A 16,080-nucleotide genomic window follows, 5' to 3' on the forward strand; every position below is an offset into this window, starting at 1 on the left:
TTATATTTATCTTATTATGTATTTACAGTTCTGAGTTGCATCATGAAGTGTTAATGACAGCAAGACTGACTTGACTGAGGGACAGTCATTCCTGTGCCTGGCACCACGACCAGGAAGTGGTGGTGTCCCCACCATGAGGGAGTCCTGTCTGACATGTCCCAGCAACACTCCATGCCATCGTAATCATCCGGCTGGCTCACCTGCTTCTCCAAAATGCTGTCCCTATGGGATTAAAGAAATACTTGCCTTTCCTGAATATGTTTGATCACCTGCATTTGGCTCCCAAAGATTCCCATCTGAATCTGGGTGAGAGTGAAGCGAGTTGCCACCACAGTGAAGAGCCACGCTCTGTAGAGTCTGGAGATGCAACTGCTGCAACCGATATATGTGACGATACCATAGATGATGTTATCTTAGCACAGACAGGAGAATGTAATGAACATCTGTTAGATTCAAAAGAACTGTTAGTGGTAGGTCTGCTTTATAGTGTGTGTATTTGTAAACATTATAAACTAGAAAAAATTGTCAGGCTTATGAATGAATAGGAAAGTTAATATTTGAGGTTGACAGTTACATACTCCTAACAGCAGTGTTGTTTAACTAGATAACCAAGATCTTTTCAAACATCCTGATTGGAGCAACTATAGAAAGTATGTTCATAAACTCACACAGGTCTTTTTTTTTAAGTCACTAATTTCACAACTGGCTACTTCCCCTGATCACTGCCAAATGGCAGCACCCTCACCAACACCAAGTTTCCAGCCAGGAGCCCTGTCACATTGACTGAAAAGAAAAAAAAAACATGCACAGGAGGATCTAAATTGTGTTTAGAAAATGACTATTTGTGTTTATTCAAATCTTGATTTCTGATTTATTGTAGTCAGGTCTTAACTAGCCTAAGGCAAGAGTTGTTTAGAAGCAACTTAACACTTTATTGTTCTGAGCGAGTGAGTGCCGCGCTACCCCAAGTGGGTCCGGGCATTCCATGGGAGCGCGCGATAATACTGAAAAGTGTAAATTCTTTTCAAGTTTGTCACCTCAATTCTCATCCTAGGTTTTTCAATTTGGTATCAATGTGTTCGCAATAGAATTCTCTACAGGACTAAATGCATATGAACTCCAAAAGCATGGCTTACCACCCACAGCAAACAAAGAAAGTGAGAGCGAGTTACCCGGAAGCGAGCAAGAGCAATAAAATGTGTACACTTTTCACTTTGGTCACTTCAGTTCTCGTCCTAGGTCTTTCATTTTGGTATCAATGTGTTCACAATAGAATTCCTTACAGGAGTATAGGCAAATAATGTCAAAAACTGCGGGGCGCTTCACCCGCCGACAAGATGAAAGTGGGCCAAGGTTACCCGCAAGAGAACACTGAGCCACCCCAAGGCGTGCCTGGCATTCCATTAGAGAGCGTGGTAATACTGAAAAGTGAATACTCTTTTCAACTTTGTCATCTCAATTATCGTCCTAGGTTTTTCAATTTGATATCAATGTGTTTGCAAAAGAATTCTCTACAGGACTAAATGCATATAAAGCCCAAAAGCCCAGCGTACCATCCGCAACAAACAGAGAAAGTGAGACATGTTATCAAGGAGCATGCAAGGGCAATAAAGTGTACACTCTTTTCACTTTGGTCACCTCAATTCTCATTCTAGGTCTTATATTTTGGTATCATTGTCTTCGCAATAGAATTCTCTACAGGAGTATATCCAAATATAAAGTCCAAAAGCCCGGCGTACCACCAACAGCAAACAGAGAAAGTGACGGAGCGTTACCCCCGTGAGCGCTAATAAAGAGCAATAAAATGTGTATACAATTTTCAACTTTGTTACCTCAGTTCTGATCCTAGGTCTTTCATTTTGGTATCAATGTATTCACAATGAAATTTCCTACAGGAGTATATGCATATAATGTCCAAAACCGTGTTGCGCCCCTCCCACAGTAAAGCTGAAAGCAGGCCAAATTTTTACATTTTTGACACCATACTGCGTCGTTACCGAACATTTGTCTACTAATTTTTTTACACCATCCTGCGTCTTTACCGAGCGAAAGTGTTAAAATTATGAAAACTAGAAAAGAAATCTGTTCTATTGTGCAAAGTGGTGTTCCTGATGCAACAGAACAGGAAGTAGACAGGACACCCCCCCCACCAGGGAAGAAGTTTACCTGAAGGAGAGCTGTTGCAGTATTTGTAGTGTTGAAGTTACTGGTAGTATTGGTGGGTATTATTTTGAAGAATATAGACATCAAAGGTGCAATTGAACCTAAAAAGAGCATAAACCAAGGATGTCAGAACAGGCCATCATCGAGAAGAATATCCAGCAGCAAACTGCTGAAGGCTGTGAACCCAAGAATACACCTATGACTGATGCAGTTTGATTACACAGAGCCATAATGTGATGAAAAGTTAGCCTCAGTTAAACACACCCCCAGAGCAGCCTTGGGAACCCCCCAAAAAGACATACACTGTCCCATGGCTGCCTTATGTGTGGAACTGAAAGCTTCTGGTGATGACCAGTTCTCAGATTGCAAGGGATTTGCAGTACATGTTTTTTTGTTATCCTGGAGACATTGGGATTTCCAGTATGTTTCCCTCTAGTTCAAATTTTCCATATTATTTTCAGACTTACATCATTAGGGTGATCCTTCAGACTCATTGGCGGCTGACTCTGGCTTGGTTTGTGAGCCTTTGGACTCGGGCTTTGAACCTGTGCATATATTTCCGAGGCTCCATCTATTTTCAGCAATTCAGTCAAGAAAGGTTCCTCATTGGTTCGAAGTTATCTGTCAAACTTTGCGTATAGACTTATGTCGAGTATGCTTCCAACTGTATGGTGTACACTTACCGAGTTTTCAATTGTCATGTTTTTGGCTGTACCAGGTGGTTTGGCATGCTTTTTTTTAATTTTCTTTTCTGTATTTTTGACTTCAGGTGTGATTTTTTCCTTAGTTGATTATTGGACATAAACTGATACTGAATATTTTTGTCTCTCTTTTCCTGTAGCCGTGATGGAGGGTCCTGTTGGCTTTCAAAGTGCATGTCTTGTCTTTGCCATTTAGAGAGTTCTCAGGTTTCTTCATGCTTTTGTTCTGTGGCAGTGGTGTGGCACTACCTGCATGCCACTCAAAGGGCTCAGATAGCCACTTTGTTCATTAATCCTGTGTCTGTTTTTCCTTGTTCCTGGGCTTGGTTGTCTCTGAGGTGACTCTTTGGGTGGTTCAGTTTCATGAGCCTGTTGTTTCTCTGTGAGCTCATGTTGTCCACAGGTTTGTGGGCTGCCTTTTCCTTTATGTCCATAGCAGATATTCTGGCTTATATGGATTACAGTGTGTAGATTGTTTATGTTCTTTTATCTTAGAGCAAGTGGTCTCCTCCACTTGATGGTGAGAGCATTTACCAAGCTACTTGCAACAGTGGGGTAAATATTGACTGGAGCCGGGTGTGCAACTAGTACAGTACAGTACTTTAATTGGACTCAGGCACTGTCTTGGGGAGCAAGTGAGAGATTGGCTAAGAAAAGTGTGTTTTATTCAACTATGTTCCGTAGTTTTATAGTGCTGTGTATTTTATTTACATTAAAAACATTTAAATTTTTTAGCTGATATAAGCACTGTATTAGCTTTTAATTCCTTTGGTTTTGAGAAAAATTGTAGTTTTTGTATTAAATATTCATAATACTACTTGTATAGTAAGATATATGTGGTATAGAGGATGGGATTACTTTACCTGATCAGCTGGAATAAAATATTACGGTACTTTATATTTTTTTCACAGCAACATATGGTGAAAGTTAAGCAGTGGTGGGATGATGAAGGATGGTTTGGTAAACAAGACTCCAAACTCCGCAAGCAGCTGCGAGAAGCGTGCTCAGAGCTGCTAGAATCTCTCGGCTTTAAGTGCCAGTGCCCTGTCCTTTTGATGACTCTTGAATTGATGTTCTCCACAAAGGCTGGATTTGGCAAGGTGAGCTCAGTGATCTACATGCCTTTGGATTGAATCACCTCCAGGAACACAATAGCTGGCTTGACCTAATATTATTCACCTAAAAATTCAAATGGTTCATAAGTATTTTTAAGTAAAGTATGTCAAGCCTGGTCTCAGGCCGGGCTCCGGGAGTAGAAGAACTCCCAAAACCTTGTCCATTTATGCCTTTACTTAGTTTGTGACTGTGCAATCCAGTATACTATAGAATAAATGTTTGGTAAAGTAATATCCTCCATGATATTATCTTAGGGGCTGCTGACCACTCATTGATTTGAACCTTGATTACTTGAATCTTCAGGTAATGTGATCAAAGTTGTGACCGAGTTTGACCGTCTCTTGATTCGGACAAAATCAGAATTATACAGCTTACCTATTGGGGAACTGAATGTTGTGTGGCAAATGTGTTTGTCCTCCTGTATGATACAACAAGGAAGAAAGAACAATATTCCTTTAAATTTTTCTTTTATACAAATTCCCCCCCCCCCCTGCCAAAAAAAAAAAAAATTGTGTACAAAATGTATAGGGGCAGAAGCAATCAATCTGAAGGTTTATAGTGCTGCTTGTGAATTTTTGTATTCATTTTGTTTACTATATAAACAATAAGATACATTCATTCATTATTTTTTACAAACCAATTCCACTCAGCCTTGTCCTTTGCAATTGTTCACACTCAATCGTTGCTTCCACGTACACTATGTTTGCCCACGTTATTCTTAGTTGGCTTCATTCTCATCTCAAAATCGAGGATCCCAGATTCGATTCCCAGGCAGGACAGAAATGGTTAGGCATGTTTCTTTTAACCTAATGCCTCTGTTCACCTAGCAGTAAATAGGTCCCCAGGAGTTAGGCAACTGTTGTGGGATTCCAACCTAGAGAAGGCCAGTAGTTTGACCTTGGGAAGACCACAAAACAAGTCTAAAGTATATATACATAGGCTTCCTGTCCCTAATTGAATAAATTAATTATTATTATTTAACAATCAACCATTATACATTCATTGAATATTACTAAACTGTTTTAATGTGTTCAGTCTTTTGATTTATTGAGTTTTGCACTTCATATCTGTTCATGACCGTTTAATTCCTTGCTCTATATATTCTCCTAACACTGCACATGCTTTTCAGATTAAGAGTCTTTACTGCTCTAGCTAACTCCAAATGTTCCCACTTTTGTACACTTTCACAAACGAGAATTCTTACTGTACAAGAACTGTAAATCAAGCTCGTAATTAACTACAAATGAATAATAATGCACTATTATACATGCAGTCAGTAGTCAGTCAAAATAAATGCATAGATACTTTACTGGAACTGTCTCTGCTCACACTCAGACCACTGTACTGACCATTATAAAATTGCAAATAATCACTGGAAAATAATTGTTAGGACCTCACTGCTCACACAAAATGTCTACCAGCATAGAAGGCTCTTACACTGTACTACTATTCTTACACTGTCACTGGGTAATCACAGTAGCAGGTTGCTTTTGCATATGTTGACTCACTGCACTGCTTGACTCAGCACATACCAGTCCTTGGTTGGGACTGTCTTTAGGAAACATGCAACCTCCTTCAATTCATTTGAGGAGGAGCCAAACAATGACCTTCCATTCAGTTTATGCTCAGCAGGACGGATGCTTTACACACTAAGTCCTTGACCTTGCTTCCACGATGCGCTCAACTTTGCAACTTTCTTGAGATATCGTTGAGTAACATCCTGAGGTTAGATAAGCTGCTCCTTGCAATGTCCTGTAGCCTGCAGTGCTCAACAAGGCCTTGACTTGACCTGACCTGCAACTGATGAATTATGCGAAATTCGGGAACATCGGCCGTGGGCACCCATTCACCACAAGATCCTGAGGCATAATCAGGACTCATAGGTTAAAGAGTGGCTCTCAATGATGATGTGACTTTGGATTACTTGTTGATTGGTTACTTCAATTAACATGTAGTTGATCATCATCCCTTTTCTCATCCTGGTCTCCAACGTTCTCACTTCATTATCAGGCACCAAAAAATGTCCTTTCAAGCAGAAATGCTGAAAGTGCCAGCATTGGTGTTTCCTTTCATAATACATATGTGCTCATGTTTACACACACATAATCATTTGTACTCTATATCTTAACATTTTATTATGTTTTTTTCAGAGTGTGAGGACTGTCCCATATCCCTGCAGTGCTACCTTGAAAAACTTTCTTTTGAAGCTTCAACCTTTCGGAATAGAGAAGCTATACACTGCTAATTTACAGTTTGAATGCCCATCTGTTGTTACTATTTGTAAAAATTCTCCCTTGATTAAATGGATTCATCTGAGAATAGAATTTGCCAAGGGGGAAATTTTGAGAGAAATAGGTCACACTGCTCCTGGCATTGAGACAGTTATTGTTGTTGTCAGAGAATATGAAATATATGAGGAAATATCATCTACTGTTGAAATTGTCATTGTTGGTGGGGAGGGTCTTGAGGATAATTTATACACAGGCTTTTTTGATGGTCTAGACAAAAATTCTGTGAATCATAAAATCCAGAATGATGAGGATATGAGAATCTCTTTCCCGAAACTAAAATATGTTGATGTTGGAAGCCACCGAGATGTGCGGGAGTTCTTGCATCACCTTCTATATGCATACCCAGATATAAGATGTATCACATGTAATTCAGAAAATTGGGTCTTGAGCAAATATTCTTTTGATTTTCCACCTGTAACTCCATCAACTTTAGGTAGGGGTCCCAAGTCTTTACGAAAAAAAACACCCAATTATAACCTAAGAGAGATGAACTTTTCATCATTTTGCCTGGCATCAAAATTACGTGATATTTTTACTAAATATAGAAAGTTGGAGCATGTTGGTTTGCATTTACTGAAAGGTCCTTGGAAGATTAAATCAACCAGTGAAACTGCTAAAGAGCTTCTTTGTACAATTAATTGCAAGTACTTAACTATCTGTGCTGATGTATACATGAGTAATGATGACTTACTAAGTTTATACATACCATCATTGCAAGCAACTGGATCATCTCTGAGAATATTACAGTTTCACCTTACTAATGAGGTGAATGTTAAGGTTTTATGTCAGCTGATCAACATGTGCCAGTTTATAGAGGAGCTGTCACTTGTAACATCTTGCGAAAGATGTGAAGTTGAAGGCGAGGACACAGATGAAATTCATATTAATGAATTATCTCGGTTGAAATGCTTGAGCATCTCTAGTCCCTATAATGTTACAGATGCTCTATATTTACTGTCGCAAAGACTTATATTCTCTGCCACAAATCTAATTACTTTAGAGCTTGAACTTGGTGGACGAAAAGTAACAGAATGGTTGATGGAGATTGCCTCAAGAGGGGCTCTTGAATCACTAGAAATCTTTCACATCAATTTACCAAGTTATAAGTTTGATACATTGACAATAAGCAACTTCTTCCTTCCTTTGATTAATTTATTGCCTCATCTTTCATGCTTAATGCTGAGCAATGTTTGCTTCTGTGTTGTCCATATATTAAGAGCACGATATCAGTTCTCAAACTTGAGAATTATTTCTAGGACTTCATCGTACTTGGCATTCAGAAGTCTATCTTCTAGGTGCTGTTGAGTATATGCTTTAATATGAATGTTATTGAAACTTTTCAATTAAGTCAAGCAATGTGATACTGTACTGTACATTCCGCTGGCGTCTGGGATTTTGTCTTGGAAACAGTTTTAACCCAGTCACCGCATATTTTTCTTTCGCTACTGGTTGCATTTTTCAAGTAAGAACATGAATTACTTTTCCATTGATACCATTCTTAAATTTAGTTCTTAAATATTTTCGTACAGTATTTAAACAATTTGTTTTTGAGTCTATTCTCTAATGAAAAAAATGATCCTGGTAACTTTATACAAAGTTATTAAGTGATCTTAAAGAATAGAATATCATAAATAAAACAAATAGGCATAAGTGCTAAAATATTGTGTTTGTCCACTTTTTATTTATAACAAGTTAATTAATGCGAACAAGCCTTAATGGTCCCCAGGCGTATATGCAATGGAAAACTCCACCCCCAGAAGTGACTCGAAGCCATACAGCCAGGAGCACTATGCAACTGGTGTACAGGAGACCTTAACCACTCGACCATCATGACCGGACAAAAGATGATGGTAGCCGAGGCTATTTCCCCATCATCCTGCTGGCGCTCTGATGGTATTTTTTCAAATCACCTCATTTTTTCAGGCCATGTGAGCAACACAAATGCGAACAAGCCTGAATGGTCTCCAGGTATTATGCAGCTGAAAACTACCATCATCTTTTGTCCGGTTGTGATGGTCGAGAGGTTAAGGTCTCCTGTACTCCTGTTGCATAGTGCTCCTGGCAGTATGAGTTTGAGTCACTTCTGGGGTGTGGAGTTTTCAGTTGCATAAACGCCTGGGGACCATTCAGGCTTGTTCGCATTTGTGTTGCTCACGTGGCCTCCAAAAATGAGGTGATTTGATAAAATACCATACCCAAGATTACCATCAGAGTGCCGGCGGGATGATGGGGAAATAGCCTCGGCTACCATCATTTTTTATCCGGTCGTGATGGTTGAGCGTTTAAGGTCTCCTGTACACCAGTTGCATAGTGTTTCTGGCAGTATGGGTTCGAGTCACTTCTGGGGGTGTGGAGTTTTCAGTTATACATACATGCATATATATATATATATATATATATATATATATATATATATATATATATATATATATATATATATATATATATATATATATATATATATATATATATATATATATATATAATATATATAATATATTTCCATGTACCCAGTTATCCTAGAGAGAGAAAGGGAATCATGTTTGAGTGTTGTCAACAGATGGCAGCACATATTGGGCTCAGTGCCCAATATGAGGAGTTGAAGTCCTGAGGATTTGATCACTGAGCACTGTTACAGTATTTGTTATTCTTTTTATGGGAGGGGGGGGTGCACTTGGAGAAAAGTTGAATAATATAGTGTTGGAAAATGTTTTTTCAGTGAAAGGGTTAAAAATGGGAGCATTTTGGATATACTGTGGCACCTGGGCACTGGACTGCCTCTGCATTTAGTGCTGAAAAAAATAATGTATATGGTACTGCTAAGCAAGAAGAGGATTTACAGTGCTAGATATAATTCTTGAAAGGCAGGATATAAAATATTAATCACCCTGTCATATTTAATGGTTCATGCATTCTATTAAATTGTATATCATAAATAAAAACCAATTACAGTATTATAAATGTTGTTATTTTTTGCCATTTTACACAGAAGGAGGTTCAGGAGTACCCAGAACCCGCACACTTGTAGTGGTCTAGGGCGCGTGCTCGGCCGTACCCAGAACCCACACAATTGTAGTGGTTTAGGGCACGTGCTCAAGAGTACCCAGAACCCACACAATTGTAGTGTTTAGGGCGCGTGCTCGGGAGTACCCAGAACCCGCACAATTGTAGTGGTTTAGGGCGCGTGCTCGGGAGTACCCAGAACCCACACGTTTGTAGTGGTCTAGGACGCATGCTCAGGAGTACCCAGAACCCGCACACTTGTACTGGTCTAGGGCGCATGCTCGGGAGTACCCAGAACCCACACACTTGTGGGTTCTGGGGTGCCGGTAGCTGTGTGGATAGCACGGTGGACATGTAATCCTGTGGCCCAGATTTGATTCCCGGTGCCGGCGAAAAACAATGGGCAGAGTTTCTTTTACCCTGATGTCCCTGTTACCTAGCAGTAAATAGGTACCTGGGAGTTAGACAGCTGTTACGGGCTGCTTCCTGGGTGTGTGTGTGTGTGTAAAAAACAAAAAGTAGTAGTTAGTAACAGTTGATTGACAGTTGAGAGGCAGGCCCAAAGAGCAAAACTCAACCCCTGCAAGCACAACTAGGTGAATACTTGTACTGGTCAAGTACAAGTATTGTACTGGTCAAGGTCGAGTGCTCAAGAGTACCCAGAACCCACACACTTGTAGTGGTCTAGGGCGTGTGCTCGGGAGTACCCAGAACCCTCACACTTGTAGTGGTCTACGGCACGTGCTCAGGAGTACCTAGAACCCGCACATAGAGAACCACTCTGTAAACAGATTGGTAGACGGTTGGAACAAGTTAGGTGAGAAGGTGGTGGAGGCCAAAACCGTCAGTAATTTCAGTGTTATATGACAAAGAGTGTTGGGAAGACGGGACACCACAAGCGTAGCTCTCATCCTATAACTACACTTAGGTAATTACTGTACTTGTAGTGGTCTAGGGTGCGTGCTTGGGAGTACCCAGTGAGCGGGTTCGAATCCTTCTTATGGCTCCAACTGATTTTTCTCATGTTCTGTGTAATTTTAAAATTCAGACTGCAGTATATTAGATATGCTGAAGTTTTTTGAGGAGTAACTTAAATTTGAATTTATTTATTTATATACAAGAAGGTACATTGGGTTGTGATAGTTTGAGCATTACATTCTTGCAAAGTCATTAACACAAAAGCATTTTGGGCAGAGCATGTGAAGATGTTAAATGCAGACCTATGAGGTGCTGTAATATTTGGATACAGGATTGTGTGGGGACTGTTTAATGGAAACAGTATATATTAAACTAGTATAACTGGCTTTTTACAGGTAAGGAAATAATGAAGTTTCATTTAGTGTGCAAGTAGTGCAGCACCCCATAAGCCTGTGTCCATATTGTACAGTGCACCATAATCTTGCATGTAACATATTCACAATTAAACTCCAAGGATGTGAGTTTGATCCCCTCACATGGCCTTAGTATTTTCTTGGACCTCTCCCATTGTGCAGAAACAAATGTACACCTATTTTTAATTATTGAGTCCTGCATAGCCTATTATCTACAAGCAATACTGTTTGATTAGTCTATGTTTTATACACAAGTTTAAACCTTTAATTTTGCACACCAATTTAAATTAGAGGCTTCTTCATAGCCTCTGTACTCTCTGTTCATTATGGTCAAGCCATCCTGTATAATTTGTTTATTTGTGCATTATGCTACTGAATTTTACTCCACAGGTATTACTTAGTTATTTCACGTTCAATTATGTCATGCTTATTTGTTTATAAGTGTTATTTTCTTGATGATAAATGCAAGATATGTTTACTACTTTCATTTATTAAGGAAAAAAAATCTCCATGTGTTTTGCTTGATCTCAGAAATAAATGTGTATCCAAGATGCATCAATTTCTGAGACAAGCAGGGAATGATACCAACATCCTAGTGTGGGTGCTGGTTTCCACACCCCTACTCCCCAGATCATTGTATAAAGTGCCCTCGAGTCATTACCCTTCATTCTCCCTTACTCGGCCCTCTCCTCTGAACACCTGGCAAATTGCCCTGTGCTATAGCTGTCAGCCCGTTAGGCCTGTGTGTTGTTAACCCTCGACGGGAAGGGGTTGGACAAGACCCACCCCAACCCCTTGTAGCACATTTATGTCTATATGTCATACTGTATATACAGTGTGTACATATATATATATATATATATATATATATATATATATATGTCGTACCTAGTAGCCAGAACTCACTTCTCAGCCTACTATGCAAGGCCCGATTTGCCTAATAAGCCAAGTTTTCCTGAATTAATATATTTTCTCTAATTTTTTTCTTATGAAATGATAAAGCTACCCATTTCATTATGTATGAGGTCAATTGTTGTTTATTGGAGATAAAATTAAAGTAGATATATGACCGAACCTAACCAACCCTACCTAACCTAACCTAACCTATCTTTATAGGTTAGGTTAGGTTAGGTAGCCGAAAAAGTTAGGTTAGGTTAGGTTAGGTAGGTTAGGTCGTCGAAAAACAATTAATTCATGAAAACTTGGCTTATTAGGCAAATCAGGCCTTGCATAGTAGGCTGAGAAGTGAGTTCTGGCTACTAGGTACGACATATATATATATATATATATATATATATATATATATATATATATATATATATATATATATATATATATATATATATATATATATATATATATATATATATGTCGTACCTAGTATCCAGAACGCACTTCTCAGCCTACTATGCAAGGCCCGATTTGCCTAATAAGCCAAGTTTTCATGAATTAATTGTTTTTCGACTACCTAACCTAACCAAACATAACTTTTTTGGCTACCTAACCTAACCTAACCTATAAAGATAGGTTTGGTTAGGATAGGTAGGGTTGGTTACGTTCGGTGATATATCTACGTTAATTTCAACACTAATAAAAAAAAATTGACCTCATACATAATGAAATGGGTAGTTTTTCATTTCATAAACAAAAAATTAGAGAAAATATATTAATTCATGAAAACTTGGCTTATTAGGCAAATCGGGCCTTGCATAGTAGGCCGAGAAGTGCGTTCTGGCTACTAGGTACGACATATATATATATATATATATATATATATATATATATATATATATATATATATATATATATATATATATATATATATATATATATATATATATATGTCGTACCTAGTAGCCAGAACTCACTTTTCAGCCTACAATGCAAGGCCCGATTTGCCTAATAAGCCAAGTTTTCATGAATTTATATATTTTCTCTAATTTTTTTCTTATCAAATGATAAAGCAACCCATTTCATAATGTAAGATGTCAATTTGTTTTTATTGGAGTTCAAATTAACGTAGATATATGACCGAACCTAACCAACCCTACCTAACCTAACCTAACCTATCTTTATAGGTTAGGTTAGGTTAGGTAGCCGAAAAAGTTAGGTTAGGTTAGGTTAGGTAGGTTAGGTAGTCGAAAAGCAGTTAATTCATGTGACTTGGCTTATTAGGCAAATCGGGCCTTGCATAGTAGGCTGAGAAGTGAGTTCTGGCTACTAGCTACGACATCTATATATATATATATATATATATATATATATATATATATATATATATATATATATATATATATATATATATATATATATATATATATATATATATATATATATATATATATATATATATGTCGTACCTAATAGCCAGAACGCACTTCTCAGCCTACTATGCAAGGCCCGATTTGCTTAATAAGCCAAATTTTCATGAATTAATTTTTTTTCGACTACCTAACCTACCTAACCTAACCTAACCTAACTTTTTGGGCTACATAACCTAACCTAACCTATAAAGATAGGTTAGGTAGGGTTGGTTAGGTTCGGTCATATATCTACGTTAATTTTAACTCCAATAAAAAAAAATTGACCTCATACGTAATGAAATGGGTAGCTTTATCATTTCATAAGAAAAAAATAGAGAAAATATATTAATTCAGGAAAACTTGGCTTGTTAAGCAAATCGAGCCATGCATAGTAGGCTGAGAAGTGCGTTCTGGCTACTAGGTACGACATATATATATATATATATATATATATATATATATATATATATATATATATATATATATATATATATATATATATATATATATATATGTATATATATGTATATATATATATATATATATATATATATATATATATATATATATATATATATATATATATATATATATATATATATATATGTATATATATGTATATATATATATATATATATATATATATATATATATATATATATATATATATATATATATATATATATATATATATATATATCGTACCTAGTAGCCAGAACGTACTTCTCAGCCTACTATGCAAGGCCCGATTTGCCTAATAAGCCAAGTTTTCATATATCTAAGTTAATTTTAACTCCAGTAAAAAAAATTGACCTCATACATAATGAAATGGGTAGCTTTATCATTTGATAAGAAAAAAAATACAGAAAATATATTAATTCAGGAAAACTTGGCTTATTAGGCAAATCGGGCCTAATATTTCGAAGGGGGTTCGATGCAGTCCTTGGCTCTTTTGGGTTGGTCGCTTCGGGTGACTCGTCTGCTGAGTTCTCGGGCTCTGGTTCTCCTGGTGGAATTCCTTTCCTTTCCACAGAATGGGCGATCGATGCCGATTCTTTCAGTTGGCTCTGCCAGACGTTCGGGCACCCGGATGTGGACCTCTTCGCGTCGGTGTGATCAAGGCGTCTTCTGGTATATATGGCGCCCTTTCCCGACCACGAGGCTGTCGGGATCGACGCCTTTCTGCAGGACTGGTCTAGGTGGGGGTTCCTGTACCTCTTTCCTCCGGTTCAGCTGTTGCTCCAGGTCCTGGCTTGCTTGGAAACTTGCTAGGGGCGAGTTGTCCTCTTGGCCCTGTGGTGGCCGGCCCAGCTTTAGTTTCAGGTGCTGCTTGCCCAGTGTCCAAACCCGGGGGTTTTTCCGCAACTCCACCTCTTCCAGAAGATCGGCCCGGTCTGTTACGAGCTTGGTTTGCTCTTCTCCTCGAGTCCTTGTATTTGGTATTTTTGACTCGAGTTTATCACCATTTGTATGGTGATCAGGTGGCTTCGTTGATGGTATCCCACCTGTGGGCTTCGTCTTGGCATTAGTATGAAGTTTCCTGGCGGTCCTTCCGTTTCTTTCTGACTCTTCGTCATTGTACTTCGCTTTCGGTTCGGGTGATGGTGTCCTTTCTCTCATGGTTATTCCAGGACCGTCATCTTATGCAGAAAACTGTCGCCTCATATCGTGCGGTGCTGGCGGAGCCGCTTCAGCTCGCTTTTGGTATAGACGTTACTTCTGCGCCGTTTCGCAAGCTGTCTCGTGCGTTGTTTCACTTCCGGCCAGCTCATGCGCTGCCTGAGCCGTCCAGGTCTTTGGACAGAGTGCTCTCCTATCTTTCTTCTCCTCGGTTTGTTGTGGCCCCTTCGGTTCAGGATTGTTTTTAGAAGGCTCTTTTTTTTCCTGTTGGCATTGGCCCCCAAGGGTTGGGTCGGGGAGCTTCATGCTCTCCTCTGGCACAGGAGTTTCTGCTCTTTCGGTCCGGCAGATAGGTTGTTCGTCTGCAGCCGTCTCCTTTATTTCTTGCGAAGAATGAGACTGCTGCTTTCCGGAGGGGTCCTTGGGTTATTGATGCTTGGTTGGTCAGGCCGGGGGTGCATCATGTTTTGTGTCCGGTTGGGGCTCTCCGCCATTATTTGCGCGCCACGGCTTCTGTGTTCTTGGACGTACTTTGGGTTGATCCGGTTTCCCTTCTTCCCTGTTTGTGGGTACGGGTCTCTCAGATTGTCCGCAGGGTTATTAAGCCTAGCCAGCCTGCGGTCTATCCCCGTGCCCATGACGTTCGTTAGTTCGCTGCTCTTGCTGTCATTTTTGGGAACATGTCCTGGGTTGACATTCGGGCACGGGGTTTTTGGCGGTTGAACAGGGTCCTGGCTGCACGCTACCTCATGAACGTTCCTGGGCCTAGTCGGGCCTGTGTTGCTTTTGGTCGGCGTCTGCAGCCTGTCTCGACTTCGAGTTGAGGTGTGGAGCACTGACCGCCTCCCGGGTAAGTCCCCTTTTTCCTCAGTCTTTGGTGAAATAGCTCCAGGGAGCCATAAGGGCTCCCCCCAGAAAACCAGCGTTGAATGTAATAAAACGTAATTTTCTGGGTGAGTCCCGGAGGCTCCCCAGCAACCCTCCCTCCTTCCAGTCGACAGTTTTCACGTCTTTTGATAGCTAGTCTCGGAATTGGAGGTTTGGATCGCCGGCGCGGTTCTGGGGCTCCCCTTTCCCCCTCCCAAGGAGGGGGGAGCTGCGCAGACATGCGGCGCAGCTCGTGTGACGTCATGCTTGTTTGCTCTTTTCCCTTGGGGGAGTTCTGTCCACTTGTTTTGTTATTTTTATTGGTTTCACCAGAATAGAGGTTTGTTTCGAGGCGCTTACCTTTCTGGGTGCCTGTCTGGGTCGATGGCAGATATAGAATGTTCCAAAATCTCATGTGCATTTCTATAGGCCATTGCTCATTGTGCTTCTCTGAAGGGGCCAGGTTCTGGCCGTGGTTCCCGGTAGGCCTAGAACTCCACCCACATCGACTGATGCCAAAAGTTAGGACTATCCCTATCAGCCTGGATAGCTCCGGGGAGCCTCTGGGACTCGCACAGAAAATGACGCTTCATTGCGTTCAGCACTGGTTTTTTCGGGTACTGTATCATATTACTATAGTACAGGTACAAAATTCTGTAATTGGTGTCCATATCAACAGGTACGT

The 16,080-nt window shown here is 39.7% G+C and overlaps 1 protein-coding gene across 1 annotated transcript; it reads left to right on the forward strand.

The window, feature by feature from the left end:
- The first annotated feature begins 209 nt into the window (after nucleotides 1–209).
- On the forward strand, nucleotides 210–7,641 carry LOC138363386 (uncharacterized). The gene is made up of 3 exons (XM_069322419.1): nucleotides 210–470; nucleotides 3,776–3,964; nucleotides 6,131–7,641. The coding sequence occupies exons 1-3, from the start codon at nucleotides 225–227 to the stop codon at nucleotides 7,574–7,576; spliced, it is 1,881 nt and encodes a 626-aa protein (XP_069178520.1). The 5' UTR covers nucleotides 210–224; the 3' UTR covers nucleotides 7,577–7,641.
- The last annotated feature ends 8,439 nt before the right edge of the window (nucleotides 7,642–16,080 follow it).

This window comes from Procambarus clarkii, chromosome 11 (assembly GCF_040958095.1).
Source record: "Procambarus clarkii isolate CNS0578487 chromosome 11, FALCON_Pclarkii_2.0, whole genome shotgun sequence".
NCBI classification, from domain to species: Eukaryota; Metazoa; Arthropoda; class Malacostraca; order Decapoda; family Cambaridae; genus Procambarus; species Procambarus clarkii.